This window comes from Convolutriloba macropyga, chromosome 9 (assembly GCF_964194025.1).
Source record: "Convolutriloba macropyga chromosome 9, txConMacr16.3, whole genome shotgun sequence".
NCBI lineage: Eukaryota > Metazoa > Xenacoelomorpha > Acoela > Convolutidae > Convolutriloba > Convolutriloba macropyga.
Genome location: NC_134476.1, coordinates 59,012,045 through 59,032,894, shown reverse-complemented (window position 1 = coordinate 59,032,894; position 20,850 = coordinate 59,012,045). Strand labels below are relative to the sequence as shown.

The following is a 20,850-nucleotide window of genomic DNA, read 5'->3' as shown; positions in this document are numbered from 1 at the left end:
TTCAAATGCTGCATCTGATTTTAAAGGGAATTCTCTGAACAGTAACCTTTTGAAAGGCCCAGACCTGATCAACAATCTGGTTGGTCTCCTGCTTCGTTTCAGAGAAAATCCAGTTGCAGTCAGCGCCGATATTGAGGCGATGTTTATGCAAGTAGGTATAATTGAGAAAGACCAGCCTTCAATGAGATTTCTCTGGCCCACCAATCACAGTGTGAAGCAATTCCAGTACACCCGTCTCATTTTTGGCGCTCGATGCTCACCATCAACAGCTATTTTCGTCCTCCAGAAAACGACAGCAGATTTTGCGCCGAACCAAACGATTCAAAATCTTGTTAAAAATAGTTTTTACATGGACAATTTTGTACATTCTTTCGAAACGGTGGAGATTGCACAAGAAGCCGCAGTGTCGCTGAAGAATACCCTCATGAGAGCCGGTTTTAACTTGACAAAGATTGTCTCCAATGAGCAAACAGCCATAGACAATGTCAGCGATGCTGAAGAAAATAGCGAGGACTGTCACCGCGTACTTGGTGTTCAATGGAATAAATCAACTGACAAAATTTTTCCATCAGAAACCATCAAAATTTGAAACCAACGCAGAGAATTACACGGTTCGAAAACTACTATCTCTAATCGCATGCCTTTTTGACCCACTAGGGATTATAGCGCCCGTAATCATCACTCTGAAAACTATACTACAAGAGATATGGAAAGAGGGTCTAGCATGAGATGACAGCCTGCCAAAGGAGAAGATTAAATCAATTCAAACATGGATAGACAATTACATCTGCTCTCCCCCAATTGAAATCCCTCGCTGCCTAACACTAGACGTAGCGACCAGAAAAGCCTATGAACTACACGTTTTTACGGATGCTTCTCAACTAGCCTATGGTGCCGTTGCTTATGCCCGAATTATCTCTGAAAACGGCGTATCTTGTAGTTTCCTAATGAGCAAAGCCAAAGTTGCTCCAATCAAGCAGCTAAGTATCCCAAAACTCGAACTTCAAGCCGCCGTCCATGGAACCCGTTTATCTCACTTCATCAAGAAACACCATACTATAGAGTTCAAAGATACCACATTTTGGTGTGACAGCATGGCTGTCCTGGCTTGGATCAAAAACTCAGAAAAACTTAAAGTTTTCGTGGGCAACCGAGTAAGCGAAATTCAAAGTCAATCGCCAACCAGCAGCTGGAGACATATCAGTGGGGAGAGCAATACAGCCTATCACGTTTCTCGAGGTATTCTTCCTGCTGTCATTAAAGAGCATTGGCTAAGCCCACCAGCATTTTTGTTCAAACCGAAAGAAAGCTGGAGCACTTTTCTCAACACCGAGAAGACAAACACCACAATGGCACGACAAACAATTCAGCCAGTGGTTGCAGCAAAAAATTTCTCAAAATGGACGAAGTTGCTAAAAGCAACAGCCCAAGTGTTTCGGTTTATCGAAATCTTGCAAACTAAATCCAAAAGAGCACTCAACATCAACGATGTAGAAAACGCCAGGAACCACCTTATTCAAGTATCTCAGCAGAATTCATTCGGTCCCTCAATCGCTCTCTTGAATAAAAACAAGAATTTGCCATCCAAAGACAAACTTCTGCCGCTCTCACCCTTTCTGAAGGATAATATTTTAAGAGTTGGTGGCAGAACAAAGAAAAGTACTTTGGGATATAACACAAAGCATCCAATTGTCCTTAACGCAAAGGAATCAATCGCCCGACTATTCCTGGAGAAGTGCCATGAAATCTGCATGCACTTTGGAACAGAGTATGTCATAAACTTTGTACAGCAAAGTTACTATGTTTTCGCCTAAGAGACTCCTTACGCAGCATTTCATACAAGTGATTTGAATGTAGACGTTTTAAAGGACAAGGTCTTCAGCCACCTATGGCAGATCTGCCTGATGCCCGATTTCCAGAAATCGAATCACCCGTAACCTTCACGAATGTAGGACTTGATTATATTGAGCCCTTCACCGTTATTCAAAGAGGCAAAGAAGAGAAGGCCTATATCTGTCTTTTCAACTGCTTAGTGACTCGAGCAGTACACCTGGAAGTGACAGAAGATCTGACAACATCAACTTGTATGACAGCCATCCGCAGATTCATTGCTCGACGGGGACAACCACGGCTCTTACTCAGTGATAACGGAAGCAACTTCCTGGGAGCCAGAAAACAAATCAGAAGACAAAATCTGCAGTTGGACCACGACTTTATCAAGAACAACTTGTTGAACCAGTCAGTTGAATGGCGCCTCAACCCTCCATCTGCTCCTCACTTTGGAGGCGTGTGGGAGAGGCTCGTACAGATAGTAAAACGAGCTCTTCTTCTGAACTTGGGTTCTGCCAAATTGACTTGGGACGTCTTCACAACAATTGTCGCAGAAGCAGAATGCTTAGTTAATGCACGCCCCTTGACCCACGTCAGAAGCGACAACGAAGACGAAGATCATTTCCTTATTGGTCGAGCTTTCCCTAACATACCAGCCTGTGTGTTCAATGAGAACCCTTCACTGAAGACGAAAAGTTGGACGCAGATCAGACAACGATTGGAAGCAATATGGAAGAGGCTGGTTCGAGAATACTTGCCTACCCTGAACACCCGAAGGAAGTGGACCAACCCAGAATCAAAGCTTGAAGTCAACGATATTGTTTGGGTACTGGAAGAGTGGACTCCCAGAGGAATTTGGCCCCTAGGACGCGTGACAAGGACGTTCACCGGCCCCGACCAAACTGCTAGATCTTGTGAAGTAAAAGCCGCTCTAGGTCTTCTAACCCGTCCAGCTGTGAGATTAGCACATGTTTTCCCGAAACCAATCCAACCAGGTTAAGTAAGGCAGGCCCCGAGAATGTTATCGACATCGATAATCTTCTTATTGATTGGCGCTAATCATTTTACCGCAAAATTGTCATAATCCTTGTAAACTAACAACCATTGATTCATAACACAAGAAATTTGAAACCAAAGGGGCACGTGACAAGAATGTAATTAAGGTAATTTTGAGGACTAAGGTTTTGAAACATCAAAGAACAGAGTAGAAAAATCCGAAAGAAAGCAAGTCGACGCCCCCCAACCGAGCACCAAACGATCCCCCCAGGAGGCATCGACACTGTCAACACTATCAAAATTAAACAATCTGAAAAAAAAGTAAAGAGAAGATATGCAATAGAAGATAAACTGAAACAACGAAAATTTTATAGTAACATACAAGAATTTCATTTATTAATTTCATAAAGTGATACACTAATTGAAAACAACAGAAAAATTATCTGAAGCTGTACAATGAAATGCTGATTCAATTTATGCACCAGCTTTTAAAGACACCTTATCAAACGGTAGAATATTTAACAAAAGCAAACTCTCAGAACAATAGTCAAATGAGGATAATACCAACAAGAGGTATTTGCGAAGGTAAAGGTGTAATAATGGCGTTGAAGCTCAACTATTGTCAGAAGGGAATCATGATAACAGGTAATTGTTATATATTCATACAAAAACTTACCATATTTTTATCTTGTAATAGTTTGAAACTTGATTATGCAAAAGGAGAAAAAGATAATAATGCAAACTTCCTTATAGATAGGAAATGTAATTACAATACAGGTGATAGGAAAACCAATAGACGCAAACCAATAAAACTGTTTTAAAGAAACCTATGGTATTAGCATCAGGGTTGACCAATCCATTTGACTCAGCAGAAGGACCAGCGTTTTATACTGGAAAAACCCTTGGAGATGATGGATTAAACAATGGCATAATCCAAACGAATAATACCAACAAAAAATATCCCTCAATACAACTAGATAATTTTGTTTTTATTTATGTTAAATGACACTCCAACAACAACAATAAAGAGCAAACGAAGTGCTCTTTCCATAAATAAAAAAGTTTAGAAGTGAAAAAATTAAACCATTATATAAAGATGAAACACTGTCTGCCGAAACATTGTCGGATCACAAATCAACTTTGAGGTAAACAATAATTCTCAAAGAATATAATTATGATTTAAAGATATTTCCAACAAATATGTTTGGACTATACTTTTTGTGAACAAACCTGCTATATCTATAAATAATTGTTTTGAAATATTTTTTCTACCAACACGCAGCGAGCATTTATTAAATGATAAAATTAAAGCACGAAAAAAATTATAACTATTTTTTCCATATTAATGATATTATAATCTATCATCAAACTGAAACATTGACCTCAAAAAAAGACATCGAGTAGATATCAAACTTATAATAAATTAGCCGATATAACCGTATTTGTTTCAACATCAATAGCAACGACAGCAACATTAGCATCAGTTGCACTAACAGGTATGGGCTTACCTTATTAAATACCTGGAAAAACCATTGGAGATGATGGATCCTTTTTATACTGGAAAAACCATTGGAGATGATGGATTGAACAATGGCATAATCCAAACAAATAATACCAACGAAAAATATCCTTCAATACAACTAGATAATTTTGTTTTTATTTATGTTAAATGACACTCCAACAACAACAATAAAGAGCAAACGAAGTGCTCTTTCCATAAATAAGAAAGTTTAGAAGTGAAAAAAATAAACCATTGTATAAAGATGAAACACTGTCTGCCGAAACATTGTCGGATCACAAATCAACTTTGAGGTAAACAATAATTCACAAAGAATATCATTATGATTTATAGATATTTTCAACAAATATGTTTGGACTATACTTTTTGTGAACAAACCTGCTATATCTATAAATAATGGTTTTGAAATATTTTTTCTGGAAGGTAAAACCCGAGAAAAAATTAGAGTGGATAGAGTTACAGAAAATTTAAAAAAAAAAACAAATAAATTGTTATTTAGATAACATAAAATGGAAGTATGCTCGACATATTGCGACCTAAATGCAAAGATTATAAAAAGATTTAATAGAACATTACCACGCATGACTAAAAAATATGTTTATGAAGGTTGATTGTAATTAAATAACGGATGGTTCTGTATAATATAACATAGATATACTCAACAATCAGCCGGTTTATGCATCAATCCTGAAAATGTTATATAAGTTGTTACATATAATAAAAAACAAAAGCTAAGTTGGTGATTACGTAAGAAATTCTAATAAACTTAATATATTTTCAAAGGGATATACATCTGATTGGACTAGAGAATCATTTAGATTTAAAGAAGTTCTATGAAAAATGACTCAACCAACAGCACCAAGTGATACTTTACTATACTGAAATCTACCAACACGCAGCGAGCATTTATTAAATGATAAAATTAAAGCACGAAAAAAAATTATAACTGTTTTTTCCATATTAATGATATTATAATCTATCATCAAACTGAAACATTGACCTCAAAAAAAGACATCGAATAGATATCAAACTTATAATAAATTAGCCGAGATAACCGTATTTGTTTCAACATCAATGGCAACGACAGCAACATTAGCATCAGTTGCACTAACAGGTATGGGCTTACCTTATTAAATACCTAGGAGCATATGCAATGGCAGCTGTTCGTGAATCACTATTAAAACATATCAATAGTAAAGCAAGAAATAAAATTGTAAAGTATTTGTAGATCTACATTCTAACTAAATACTGTAGTGGCAAGTTTAATAGCTATACACTGTCAATGATTATACAAGTCAATGATTGATGATGAAATAGATAATAATTAGTGTGGTGGAGGATTCCATCTAAAGCAACCAAGCATACCAACTACTATTATAAACACTGTTAAACTATATACATATTTATTTACATCTTGTTACCTCCAACCGGAGATCATACTTCTTTAGTTTCATATTGCTACTTGATGCTTGTTAACACCTCACCATTTAGAGAGGATTTGTAGATCTTGAGTGTTAGCTTTGTTAGCCGTTAAACACAAACCCAGCACGACAAAACCCATGGTTCGAGAAAATACAACTTATAAAACACCAAAATAGAGTGCGCATTCTCCCAACACCACAATCTGGACAAATACAAGACTGCCGACGATGTGGAAATAAATTCCTACCGGGCCACCTAAATGTATGCCCCGCAAAGAACGAAGCCTGCAGAATATGCAAAAAGATCGGCCACTTTGCAAAACTCTGTAGATCAGAGATGCCCCCACGATCACAATACAATGCACAACAAAGACGACAACAAAACTACACGAGCCAACAAAACTACTCAGGCCATCAACAACAAAATAGAAACAACCAACTGGTTACAAGAAAAACAACACAAAGAATGCGAAACATAAACGAAGAGGAATTCGAAGACGCACCTGAAACAGCAGAAGAAACAATCGACCCAGAATCGACTTGCTATATCAGGGAAATGATGGAAGATTGGCAAAATACAACCTATTTTTTTCAATCAATCAACTTCACAAATGAAAAAGTCACCGACATTAAAAAGACCAGAAGAGGAGAATTTTGGCTGAAAACAAACACCAACAAAAATCAAACATATTGGTTAGCAGACACAGGAAGCCCCAGGAGCTTCATGAACTTACAAACTGCCCGTAGCCTACTGGTCGATAACAACACAAAAATCCAACAGCCCAACAAATCACTAGGAGAATTCAGATGTTTCAACAACAACAAGATCAATATACTCGGCACGATCCAAGAAGTGGACATTACCTCAGGTACATGTACCGCGAAAAACTGCAACGTACTACTGGTAGACACAAACACAATAAACATCATGGGAAGAGACATTATGGACAAACTTGGACTACGCCTCACAATGACACCCCCACATTCACAAGGTGAGAAAAAATTACTCAATATATCCAATACACACCAAAGAATATCCAAATGGATATTCCAAAAATACCCACACCTATCTACGAGACTAGGTAGATCAAGAAATGACGTAGCAAAATCAACATTCAAAAATGATTTCATCCCAACACAACACAAGGGTAGACGAATACCACTCCATTTAACAGAAAAAGTAGAGAATGAACTCAAAAAATTAATTGAAGAAAAACAAATTAAAAAACTAACTTCATGTTCAGACGAATACTTCATAAGTCCAGTAGTAATAACAGTCAAATCAGATCAATCTATCAAGATAGCATTGGACTCAAAAATACTCAACGACGCAATACACAAGAACAAATATCAAATGCAAAGTATAGACCACCTATTGGACAAAATAGCAATGAAAATATCTGACCTCAAAACAACTGAAGGAACACTATATTTCAGTAAAATAGACCTCAAATACGCATACAGTCAACTACCATTACACCCCGACACACAAAAACACTGCAACTTCAACATTTTAGGAGGCAACGCAACCGGAATGTACAGATTCCTTAACGGCTTTTACGGCCTAACAGACCTCCCAGCAACATTTCAGAAAATGATAGACACAACACTAAACGGAATAAACTCAACAAACGCATTTCTAGACGACAAAATAATAATTTCTAAAGGAACTTTAGAAAAACATGAAAACGAAATAGACAAAACATTAAAGAGATTAGACAGAGAAAATCTAGCAATCAGCTTGCACAAATGCGAATTTGGCCTAACAGAATTTACATGGTTAGGATGCAAAATTAACTCTGAAGGAATCACACCAACAAAACGCAAAACAGACGCAATAATCCAACTGGAAAACCCAAAAACACTAAAACAACTGAGATCATTCATGGGAAGCATTCACCACTTGGTTAAATTCATACCAAACCTAGCGACATTAAGTGCACTCCTTCGACCACTACTAACAAAATCTACACAAAACACACCCAAAAAACTAGAATGGGAGGATAAACACACCTCTGCATTTAACAGAATAAAAGAAGCGATTAAAACAATAGTGGAAAAACACTTCAATATTAAATGCCAGACAAGAGTAAAAAGTGACGCAAGCAAAGAAGGCCTAGGCGCATGCCTAGAACAAAAACAAAATAACACATGGCAACCTATCGCGTATGCCAGCAGATCTTTAAACACAATTGAACAAAGGTACAGCATAAATGAATTAGAATTACTAGCCGTCGTTTGGTCACTTGAACATTTCAAATACTACCTCTTTGGATCACATTTCACTCTCCAAACGGATCACCAAGCACTATTATCAGCCCTGAAAAACAGCAGAGGCAATAAAACAAACCAGAGTAGATTAACAGATGGGTAGACAGACTACTACCATTTCATTTTAAAGTAGAACACATCGCTGGCAAAAACATGGGATTCGCGGAATATCTGAGCTGCCATCCGAGCTCACAACCAAGTGTTGAAAATATTGACAAGAATCACGTTATAAATACTATTGAAGCAATACACTACACATTACACACAACGCACAGAAAATTAACCAATCAAATCGCACGCAAGCGAAGGACATTAAATGACGTCACAAATCATTCCAATCTGAACAAAACAAAACAAAACTCTTTTTGCCATTTACACGCCACCAAACAGTTGTCTTCTCTTACGTTGAATAAATCAAACAATACACAATTAATCCAAAATCATATCACCCCAAATTCAATCAATACAAATCATCTTTATAAATCATCCAAATCCTATTTTCCACATCATTCATTTAAATCATTATCCATTAGAAAAAATTCTTTATTTAACAATTTATTTAGCAGAAAGGTACACGTCACAACAAGAAATAAACCCCAATTAAACACTTATACAGTCCCAATCAAAAAACGTCATCGAGGACCAAACAGAAAGAAAACAGAAAACATGTCAACCCCACAAGAAACAAACACCATTGCCACACAAACTGAAGAAACATCCAACATAGGACAAGGACGAAAACCCCTCACAGATATGGAACACTTTAACCCCCTTCCAGAAATAAACCACGAAAACTCTCCCGACTATTTGAAACAACTATACAGAGTATTCGGAGAAAACTTTATAGCAGAAGCCACCAGGAGCGATCCGCAGAGCAAAAACTTATTCCAAATAATTGATGAAAAGAACTGGGACACATTAAAGTTTTTCAGTAGATACTGGCACTCCCTCAAAAGCGACCTCAGCACGACACCAACTGGTTGTATACTCTACAATGGAAAACTTTTCATACCCACACAATTACGCAAATTTTTTATGAATTCAATACACCGCAACCACCCTGGACAATCGGGAATGATGCATCTCGCAAATCTCATATGGTTTCCGAGAATCCATAGAGAAATCGTTACTTTGACACAGAACTGCCAACCGTGCATCAAAATCGGTAAGAACTTAAAACCAATAATTCCCAAATCAAAAATAGCAAACCTACCACCACTCTATGAACCAAATGAAGAAATCCAATTGGATTTCGCCGGTCCCATAACTGACGAACAACAGAAGGACTCATACATATTAGCAACAGTTGACAGATTCTCACGATATCCACACGCAAAAGTCTACCACAATTGGGACACAGACACAGCAATAGAATACTTAGAAAAATGCATAAAATTTCATGGAATACCTAGAAACATAAGATGCGACCAAGCCCAAGCGTTTAAATCCAGACAATTCGAAATTTTTGTAACAACCATAATATTAGACTTATTCTAGCTCCAGCTGGAGACCACAGAGCAAACGGTATGATAGAACGGTTAATGCAAACAATGGAACGACGCCTCTCAGTTCTAAACACCGACCCCAAGCGGTCAAAAATTAAACTTGCTGATAAAATAGCCGAAAAAATTCAAGAAATAAAAATAACCCCAAACACTACAACAAATATATCACCATTCACTGCACACTTCGGCAGAAAACACACTACACCGTTATCAAACATCACTACACAAACTTCAACAAAAAACCTATCATACAACGATATAACAAAATTCTATTTAGATAAGAAGAGAAGACTGAAGCAACCGATGCTGAAAGCAGACACCATCTGGAACCTTGAATCAGACTCAGAACCAGAACTAGACATCCAATTACACCCGCCAATCGAAGGAGAAGAATCATCAGACCAGTCAACTTTACAAAACGAAAAGCCATCAAACGTAAGAATACTTCACCAATAAAGATAATACCTGATAAATTAATGCTCACATTTGGTGATAAAACAAAAACAATAACAAACACCAGAAAACAAGTAGCACGAAAAACACTCGCATGAAGAGCACCTGAACCACTTGGCACATTAAAACCATTATGGAATATTATACCCGACGGTACTATCACTAACTACTCACCTACAACATTAACACTTGACACAAACACCAGAAAAAAACACAGTAATAAGAAAAAATGATTTGGCAATAGTAAACGAAACCAAACCAAGACTAATGCAATTCGTAGCACGTAAAACCGTACGAGAGTACAATAGAAACCAAGAAAAAATAAAACAATTTTTTTAACAGAAAAAAAGCAAGCCAAACAATCACAGCAGAAACACCAACTGGAGAGACCCAGATGAAGAGACAACGTGAATGACATACACTACAACCCACAACCATGACCGTCGCACCAACCGGACATCCCAGGACCCAACAAGATGAAACCACAAATACGCAAACGAAAACAGAAGCCCATCAAACGACCCCAAAAACCCATCAGCGATTTCGAGAAAAAATCAAAGGAAGCAGCAATCGCCCAATCAAAACTCAATAAAGCCAAGGAACGCCAACGCCAATTGTCTCAATCCCCAAGGATCCAACTGGACACAACAAAGTTACAAGCAAACAAATCAATAGAGGTCATAATTTTGATCTCAGACTCCTCGCAAGGCAGCACCATTAAGATCTACACCTCGAACGATCCAACGGCCTTCATGACAACTCCAGCAACAAAAAATACAAAGATCCCGGAACGAGTGAACAGAAAGATAGACAAAATCATCCACCGTATAACCCACTCACCAAAGAAACAAAACCAGGAACATGAACCACAACTTATCTCCATCACCCCAGCGGACAATACGAGCCCACGCACTGACCTCATATCTATAATCCCAGCACACCAATCAAACCCCAGTAGAACCACAACTACACATCATAGCGACCACCTCACAAGATAACCCAAAAGACGACACTGCAAACAACAACCAACTGGTAACAAACAAACAACCAATCAACATTGACTCTGACACACCATCCGGAGTTTGCCAACTGGTAGAGCAACCAACAAGAGACTTAAACAAAAAAATTAAGATAGACAACCAAGATAAGCACAAAGACATGCCGGAAGAACGCGACAACATCGACGAACCCGTCGAAATAGTACACATGGAAGAAGACAACTGCGACTCCGCGACAATTAGCTCGATATCTTTTCTGAATACGGAAGATATAGCCGTCCCCGATAAACTCTTTGGTTAAAGCCAAAGAATAGCAGAGGATTCCACCTAAAGCAACCAAGCATACCAACTACTATTATAAACACTGTTAAACTATATACATATTTATTTATATCTTGTTACCTCCAACCGCAGATCATACTTCTTTAGTTTCATATTACTACTTGATGCCTGTTAACACCTCACCATTTGGAGAGGATTTGTAAATCTTGAGTGTTAGCTTTGTTAGCCGTTAAACACAGTACCATTTGGTACTAGTCATTGACCGATAGGTGTAAAAACACACAATCGCAGATCTGCCTGAACGTGATAAAAAACAGTTGCGTAGAAATTCAAGATTCTCTCTTGCTCTTTTTACTTCTAAACATTCTCTATACAACAATTAGTATAAGGACTTAACTAATATATTTGAAAATTATAAAAAGAATAGGAATAATAAAATTAGCGCTTCTTTAAACTAAACAAGTTGGTATTTTGTGAACAAAATAGTTTTAGTCTCACTAAAATAGTAATAAAATTGTTAGATAATCTAATACCAATATATAGGTCTAACAAAATATGCAAAGAAAATATAAAAAAGATAAATAAAACCGTATTTGTTCTACGTATTTGTAGGTAGAATTAAACCGCTACATGATTGTACGGCCTAATATATTCACCAGTAGTGAAAAACTTACTGAAATCAAGGGTTGATTATAAGACACTGCTTGTTTGATGCTATTGATATACCAATTTTACTAGCTCACTCTAATATTTTGCTGAATTTTTAGCAACTTTCTTGCCAAAGTTAAAAGCTGCTGTGCCAACAGTTTTAAAGAAATTGTTATACCTTGTGCTTCAATAACAGTATCAGATACTGTCACTGAGTGGTCTCCTTTACTTTGTGTTCATGCATTTTTAGCATTTTGGTACATTAAACTGAAGCATTAACATGAATACTAGTAGTACCAGACTAACGTCTACCAGCAACAATACTTGAATTTTGGCTCTTGTTTAAACGAAATCTACATTTTGACGAATCCTAAATCTAAATCCAACCCTTACCCTCACCCCATTTTTGATTTATCTCTGATCTTGTTTCTAAACCTAGTCCTCATTCTATTACTATTCTTAAATTCACTCCGTCTAATGAACAGAAACTTGATGTTATTTATTCTGAAAGTTTTGTTTAACTAGCTTTTAGTACAAAAACCGAAAGATAACCCTATAATCGTTTATACCCATGCCATCAAATGGATCTATATAAATTTTACTTTGTTCGTTTGTTTCATTATCATGTTTACTGTTATCAATAATTTAGTTAGTCAGATACTGTTCCTTCAAATTTTTTATAGCTTTCTCATAGGCATCAAACGGAACCTGTTGCCTCTTTGAAGTCTTAGTTATATATTTTATTTTTTCTCAATGGTTTTTTCAACAGTGAATTAACAATAGGGTTAAGTTCTATTGAAATATGCAATTATTATATAATCATCTGTTATCTTTTTTTTCATTTTACTTAAATTTTAATACGTGAAATGCCATCAATATTTTCTATCGCTTTTTCATTAGTGCCACCAATCAAAATCATAATATTTATAAACAAACTACTGTCATTAGTAATTTGATAAATACAATCTAATTATCTCTCAAGTAGTCATTAATAGCTTTATACATAAACAACTTAGCTTTTTCTTGAATTACAAAACCTATATATTTGTTTTTACCTAACTTTAACATTACCTCATGTTTTAGGTAAAGCAACAAAATGGTACATTATACTTAAACTAATATTCTCAATTAATTTATTATATCTATTATATATTATAGAAGCATTAACATTTTCTAGAGCTTGACTGCTATATTTATTCTCAATAGTTTAACCCTAAAGTGCTATATTCTTTAACTTAACAAATACATCACTAAATATATCACCTCTAGCTTCATTCATTTTTAACTCTTTTCTGAAGTTCCAACCTAATAAAAAATTTTAAACTATCCCTGTTTTCATGTATTATTATTTCGCTGATTGTTTTAATTTCTAATGTTATTCGATGATCTAAATACCAATCTAACATCTCATTGTCAATAACTTAATCAAATTTATTTGTCATTTTTAACGTTTAATTTATATTAGGTTTGTAATTACTCATATCTAGTATCTGATACTCAGTAAATTGACTCTACTAGATGTATTCCTATCAACAGAGAGATAATACATATAACCAGTGTTAATAATCGATTGCATAATTTCTAAGCTATCAAAAGCATATATGTCAGCAGAAGCTAAACACTGAAACATACATGATGAATTTAATTAGTAGAATTTTGAAGATTTGAGAAAACTTTCTTCACCAGTATACCCTGGTAATACATTCATCAATATCTTGTTTATAATCACTATCAGTGATATGACTTTCTTTCAATTTAGGATAAAAACTCTCTTTATCAAGTAAGGGTTTATCATTCAATTTACCTACATTATCAAACCATTCAGAAAGAAATATAAATTCTCCTCCTTTTAACCCATGTCTTGTTTTATCAGACATTCATTATCGCTTAATGTCTTACTAAACAAAGTGAATGGAGGGTGTGATACGTATGGATACCTAAATATATATTGAAACCTTTATATGTACTAAATTATTTATCCTCTATATCTATAATTATATCATGTGTTTTTATAACTAAAAGTTATGACTTCTAGTTATTCACCTATATTAATATTCCCGTTAGTCTACTAAATTATTTCATATTTTGTTCATGCTAATTTATTATAAGTATTCATAATTTCATTTAGTCAATCTGAATTCAAGTTACTCTGCAAACGCTCTTCATATTTCTGAGTTAGACTTAGCAGCGGATTCGCACCGCGTTTCCAATAATCAGAATTCGTAATACACAATTAGTTGTGTATTCGCTCAGCAATTCCTAACACATTCTTGAGACAAAGTATTCGCAACGCGAATCCTAAACTATTCAATAAGATAGAGTATAACATGGCGCAGTCAGCGACAAAGGACAGCGGCAAATCCCCACTTGGAATTCAACCCTTTTGGGAAAAGGCGACACTAGAACCCCCAATTCGCTGGGAGTTTTGGAGAATACAATTGAAATTCGCAATACTCGCCCGAGAAGGAATTGAAGTGGACCTCCTCTTAGTGGACCCTCCAGAACATGTTCTCTTACCTCCTGAACCAACATATGAGGACGCAGTTGACAACCCGACGGCACAATCAGAGCGAGATCGACGTACCCGCAATGAGCAGGCAAAAACAGCGTGGAAAAATCAATGTCAACGTGTTATAGCAGTCGGTATACTTTGCGGTGACAAACCGTGGAAGTTATGTGATCGGAAAGCATCTTCTTTGATGTACTTGAGCTTAGGCATGGAAGGGCGGTGCGTATTCAACTCAAAGAATTCAACCGTCAATCTCGAAACAATCTCAACGAAGGATCATTGGGATGTTCTAATTACAATTTTCATTCGGATCCATAATATAACCTTCGATAGATACCTCTTCCTCACACGAAAACAGCAAAAGGGAGAACCTATTGAGAAGTTCTATGGACACCTCAAAGAACTTTCAGAAAACTGTGATCTAGAAGATAAAAGAGACACTATCATCCGGGACCTCTTTATCGCGAACATGCAAAATGAAGACATTCAAAAGGTGCCTCTTAAAGAAACAGTAGACCCAGAAAAAGCATTGGCAATAGCAATTAATATCGAGATGGGTACGCTCAACCAACTAAAAATGAATGCAAGTAAAACCGAGTCACATTCAACTGTTAACCAAGTACAACGGATGCGCATCGCGAATGCTACCCTTTTCTCCAATATGAATACAACAGCACGGAAAAAGCCTACAACCTGTCATTTCTGTGGATCTAGTTGGACCTCTGACCACCGTAATAAATGTCCCGCTCGAGGAAAAAGATGCAATAACTGTGGTATTGAAAACCACTTCGCAAAGGTTTGTCGCAAACCTAAAGATCCCAATTCGTACCCAAAACCTAAGCCGCGGGTCAATAATGTAGAAAAAGATGATCAAAATGAAGATGTCAATCAAATTTCGGCCAATTTTGATCCTGATTTGGAGTCAAACTATTCTTCAGATGAAGATAATTGTGGAGCAGTACTATCTTCAACAGATTCCACAACTTCGGTGGACGCAATCAATCTTCCTGTAATTTTCGGCAATACATCACCAATTTTTTTGGTGGATTCGGGCAGCGTATGCACAATAATAAATGAATCCTTGGCGAACTCCATCATTTCCCATGACTCAAAATCGAAGTGGATACGCGAAGCGAATCCTAAACAATTGAAAACATTTTCAAACGAGCCTATTCATACGGTTGCCATTCTCCAAACTTCAATTCAAAGCAGCAATTGGTACGCAAATCCAATAGAAATCCAAGTAGTGGCGGATGGACATCGTTCTCTATTGGGTAGAGATTTGTTTCCAGCTCTTGGACTCTCAATACATCAATCAAATAATCATATAACAATCAATCAGCTAGATCAAGAATATTGCCCAATCAAAAAACAGATTGCTATTGATTATCCTGACGTAATCTCCAGAATTGGTAAGTCCAAAATACATACAGTTCGTTTAAAATTCCACAAACATTATACTCCATCACACCAAAAAGGCCGCCGTGTTCCTATAAATTTATTAGACAAAGTATCCACTGAGCTAAAGAAACTTTCTGAACAAGGACACATTGAAAAACTACAAGAATGTTCGGATAAAAACTTCAGTTCTCCCATTGTAATTACGGTCAAAAAGGACAAATCTGTAAAATTAGCTCTTGATTCGAAAATATTAAATAAAACGATTCACAAAAACAAGTATCAAATGCCAAATATAGAGAGTCTTATCGATTCAATTTCACAACATATTAATAATTCAAATCTGGGATATAACGGCTATTTTTCAATGATCGATCTAAAATATGCCTATAGCCAACTAAAGCTGCATCCGGATACCGCACGTCATTGTAATTTTAATATCATTTGCGGCGAAGCAACAGGAACGTATCGTTTTAAAACAGGATTTTATGGCCTTACGGATATGCCGGCCGAGTTTCAAAAGGCAATGGATTACACATTGGTTGGGCTGACTAACACATACTGTTTTCTGGATGACATACTTGTACTTAGCAAAGGCACCAAGGAATCGCACCTCAAATACGTGTACAAATGTCTCCAAAAACTCGAAGCGGATAACCTTAGAATTAATTTAAGCAAATGTCACTTCGCAAAACATCAAATAAATTGGCTTGGCTTCACATTCTCACAAAGTGGTGTTAAACCTATAGAATCTAAAACAGCGGCAATTGCGGAAATCAAAGCTCCAAAAACATTGAAACAATTACGGTCATTCTTAGGTAGCGTTCATCATTTAAGCAAATTTATACCTAATCTTGCCAAAAAATGCCACCCTCTTCGGCCTTTATTAAAGGAAAACGAAAAATTTATTTGGAATGAAAATCATCAATTACATTTTGAACACATCAAAACTGTTATTGCAAACGCCACAGAAAATACTCATTTTAACCCAACACTGGAAACGCGAATCAAATGCGACGCATCCTGCCATGGCTTAGGCGCTGCGCTTGAACAATTAGATTGTGAAGGGTGGAAAACAGTAGCTTTTGCATCTCGTTTTCTTAATAGTAATGAAGAACGCTATAGTATAAATGAACTCGAATTACTTGGAGTGGTTTGGGCCATTGAATATTTTAAATATTATCTATTTGGGAAAACTTTCACAGTTTTAACAGATCACAGAGCACTTCTTTCAGTCTTAAAATCACACCGTTCTAATAAATCCTACAATAGTAGATTAACACGATGGATTGACCGTTTGTTACCATTTGATTTTAACATCGAACATATTCCTGGTACTAGAATGGGCTTATTGATTATATTTCGCGACAACCAAATCAAAACGCTAAAAGTGTCAATCAATACGATGAGGAATTCATGGTAGCAACAATTTCCCGTATTCGCGACGCAATTACATCTTTATTTAGTCACGCGAATAAAATTCCTTTCCAAAAGCGGCACATAACCAGTAATTACAAGCAACAAGAAAATAAGACGCGCGTCCACTTTTGCAAAACTGCTAAAATTAAAACGAATTATTCAAATGCCTCAATTAATACACTCATTCCTCGAGCCCAAGTAAACAATTACAATTCTGAATTCATTTCTAACTTTAATTGCCGTGCAAATCAATTGCTTAAATCTGATACCACATTCGCATCGCGAATCCAGTCGCAAAATTTTAATTGTCATTTAATAGCTAAGTCCAAACAGCAAATACTCCACAAAAAAATGTCAGCAAAAGAGGCACCACAAAATAATCCACCCACTTCACCACAAACCCCAAGAGTGACATTCGGTACTCAGTCTACCCCCATCTCATCTACAAGAGCCGGATCCAGCAACACCCAAGCATCATCATCACCCGAGGAATATGACATCGAGCTATCCCGGGAAGAGGTATTTGAAAATAACCTCAACCAGCTCTTCACCAAATCCTTTCTGGCGGTCCTCACTAGTAAGGACGCGGTGTTGAAAGAGATCCGCGACTGTGTACTACAGGATGATGAGGCCCGTTGTAAAGAAGTGAGCACGTACATCCACTCCTTTTGGAAGGACCTACATGTGAAATCTGGGTGTCTGTGTGTTGATCAACGCGTGGCCATTCCAAACTCTATTAAGGAGGCGGTGCTCGAATCCATCCACATGACGCACCCGGGTAGTTGGGGGATGATCTCTCTCTCCCAATATGCATGGTGGCCCTACATGCATAGGGAAACTTTAGCAAAAACATCTGATTGCGTCCCGTGTACAGATATTGGTAAGAATCTGAAACCTATCATACCAAAGTCTAAATGACACCCACACAAAGCTTGTTAAAGAACCAAACGAAGAAACACAGATTGATTTTGAGGGTCCGATAATTAATGATAAAGATAAAGATATTTATTTCTTAACATGTGTTGACCGTTATTCCAAATATCCAACAGTTAGAATATTCGACAATGCTAATGGGGTAAATGTAGTAAAATTTCTTCGTGATTATGCATATACTCATGGAATCCCGCGAACAATACCCTTAGACCAAGCAACTTGTCTTGTAGGTAAACAAGTTACAAACTACTGTAACGAAAATAATATCGACATTCTCGACGCTCCGGTCGGTGATCATAGAGCTATTGGATTAGTGGAGCGAATGATCCAAACAATTAAAAGACGTTTATCTTGCATGAAAGCCGAAAATAAAGATACATTTTCCACAACTAAAGCGATTAAACAAATAGTCTCTGATTTACGATTAACTAAACAGAAAACAACAAAGATAACACCTTTTGAAGCTCATTTCGGTCGTCCCGCAAATACTCCTTTAAGGAATATTAGCACACTTCCATCAAGTCTAAATCTAACTTATGAAAAAATTGTAAATCACTATTTAGATGCTGAAACAGTTTCTTCGGAGGACTTGCTGGACGAAGCTGGATGGATCAGTGCCAACAGAAGCGATATCGAAATCGAACAAAAGATGTGTCAGGCCTCTTTAGATGCAAGTCAGCGCTATCGGGAATCAGACAACAAAGAGTCCCGTTTCATTACACATCCGCAGATTACGGATCCTATACCGAGGACAGAACAGTCCCTTAAAGTCAAACTGGCCCGAAAACTACCACCCAAGAAACGAGCAAAACGACAGTTGGCGGGTCTGTACGAAGTACTTAAGCCTGGATCTTTCGTTACAAAGTCGTCACTAACAACGACGATCATCAACGAGCCTTGCAGAGCCCCAGTAAAGGTTCGAGATAGTGATCTCGCAAAATTTGGGACAAAAGCTGAAAGATCCACCAATTTGTGGGTATACGCTCAACGACGCCCTGCTCCTTACGAAAAGACCACAGAATTTAAGATCGCAAAACATAGTAATGATCTTAAGAAACAGAAGAGGGGCGAAATAAAAATCAGACACCGCCAACGGGATACTACATCGGTAGTATCATCTGTAAATTCGAATGTATCGCGTGCGCTAACGGTACGCAAACAGACAAAACCGCAGCTCAAAAGACGCCAGAATGTTATCGCAGATGATCTGCACGAAGATGTGTCAGCTCAAGACCAACCATTAATTTCGATTGTACCGGCTCCACCTGCACCTGCATCACAAAAACCCCCCGCACAGGACGATCAAACAACAGGCCGCAAGCGCAATCGACCCCAATTTTACGGATTCACAGATGCGGATATTTCCCCAACAAGTTTCCTGGCTTCATCAAGTTCAGCTAAACCAAAGAAGCGAAAGAATAAAAAAGACGAGAAAGCATCAAAACAAGCAGATTCGGTAGTAGCTCTTATCCAAAATGCCGAACAATCAAGAATCCCGTCACCACCCCGAACCGACTTTCAATTGGGGCAAGTTTCACCACCGGACCACAGAATTAGATATTTCGAATATGAGCAAGAACGGGAAATGTCGGTTTGGGATGCAGAAAAGGAAATTTAAGCTAAAAACTCAGCAAAACTGCCATAAACTACAATCACTTATTTAGTCTTGTCCCCGCTTCTTTAATCTAATTTTAATGTTAACTTTGCTTTTAATTTATTACAGTTGCTCTTCAATTGTCAGTTTTAAATTCATTCAAGTATTCGCCTTGCGAATCCATTTATTACTGTGTGTGCACTTAAATTATTCAGTGTAATGTATTCAATTTACATGTTGAGAATTTGAAGCGTATTCGCTTTACGATTCCAAAATTATTGGACAATTAGAATTTTATGTGCTGTAATTGTCTGTCAAGTGGTGATAATTTACATTCATTAGCATACACAACCCATGTGCAATTGAAAGTCCTCAGACTCATAAGCCTCGCATATACTTAAATTTTGATCGTCGTTATTCTTAAATTTAACACTTGGAGTACCTCTACAATTTTGAGTTAAGTTATGTTCATCCCACTCGTTTGCATGTTTTGTGTTGATTCTAAAAAATTGTAAAAACATTAAAATTTTTTTTGTCACGAGGGAAATGTGATACGTATGGATACCTAAATATATATTGAAACCTTTATATGTACTAAATTATTTATCCTCTATATCTATAATTATATCATGTGTTTTTATAACTAAAAGTTATGACTTCTAGTTATTCACCTATATTAATATTCCCGTTAGTCTACTAAATTATTTCATATTTTGTTCATGCTAATTTATTATAAGTATTCATAATTTCATTTAGTCAATCTGAATTCAAGTTACTCTGCAAACGCTCTTCATATTTCTGAGTTAGACTTAGCAGCGGATTCGCACCGCGTTTCCAATAATCAGAATTCGTAATACACAATTAGTTGTGTATTCGCTCAGCAATTCTTAACACATTCTTGAGACAAAGTATTCGCAACGCGAATCCTAAACTATTCAATAAGATAGAGTACAACAGAGGGATCGAAACATATATAAACTATACAATTATGTTTCACGTCAATTTTGGCTTACATTTTCATCTTTTTATTTTTTTAACGAGGTGCTTTATATAAGTGATCATCACAATTAGACC

General features: G+C 36.7%; 2 protein-coding genes across 3 annotated transcripts in view; both read left to right on the top strand.

Annotated features, from left to right (window-relative positions):
* The first annotated feature begins 1,888 nt into the window (after positions 1 to 1,888).
* Positions 1,889 to 2,830, top strand: LOC142346282 (uncharacterized). The gene has a single exon (XM_075398795.1). The coding sequence runs from the start codon at positions 1,889 to 1,891 to the stop codon at positions 2,828 to 2,830; it is 942 nt and encodes a 313-aa protein (XP_075254910.1).
* A 2,639-nt stretch (positions 2,831 to 5,469) lies between these two features.
* LOC142345496 (derlin-2-like) overlaps positions 5,470 to 20,850 on the top strand; it is a 183,930-nt gene continuing 168,549 nt past the window's right edge. For both annotated transcript variants that reach the window (XM_075397565.1, XM_075397566.1), the window contains exon 1: positions 5,470 to 5,482. The gene's annotated coding sequence lies outside the window, so the exon portion shown is untranslated. The remainder of the gene's footprint in view (positions 5,483 to 20,850) is intronic.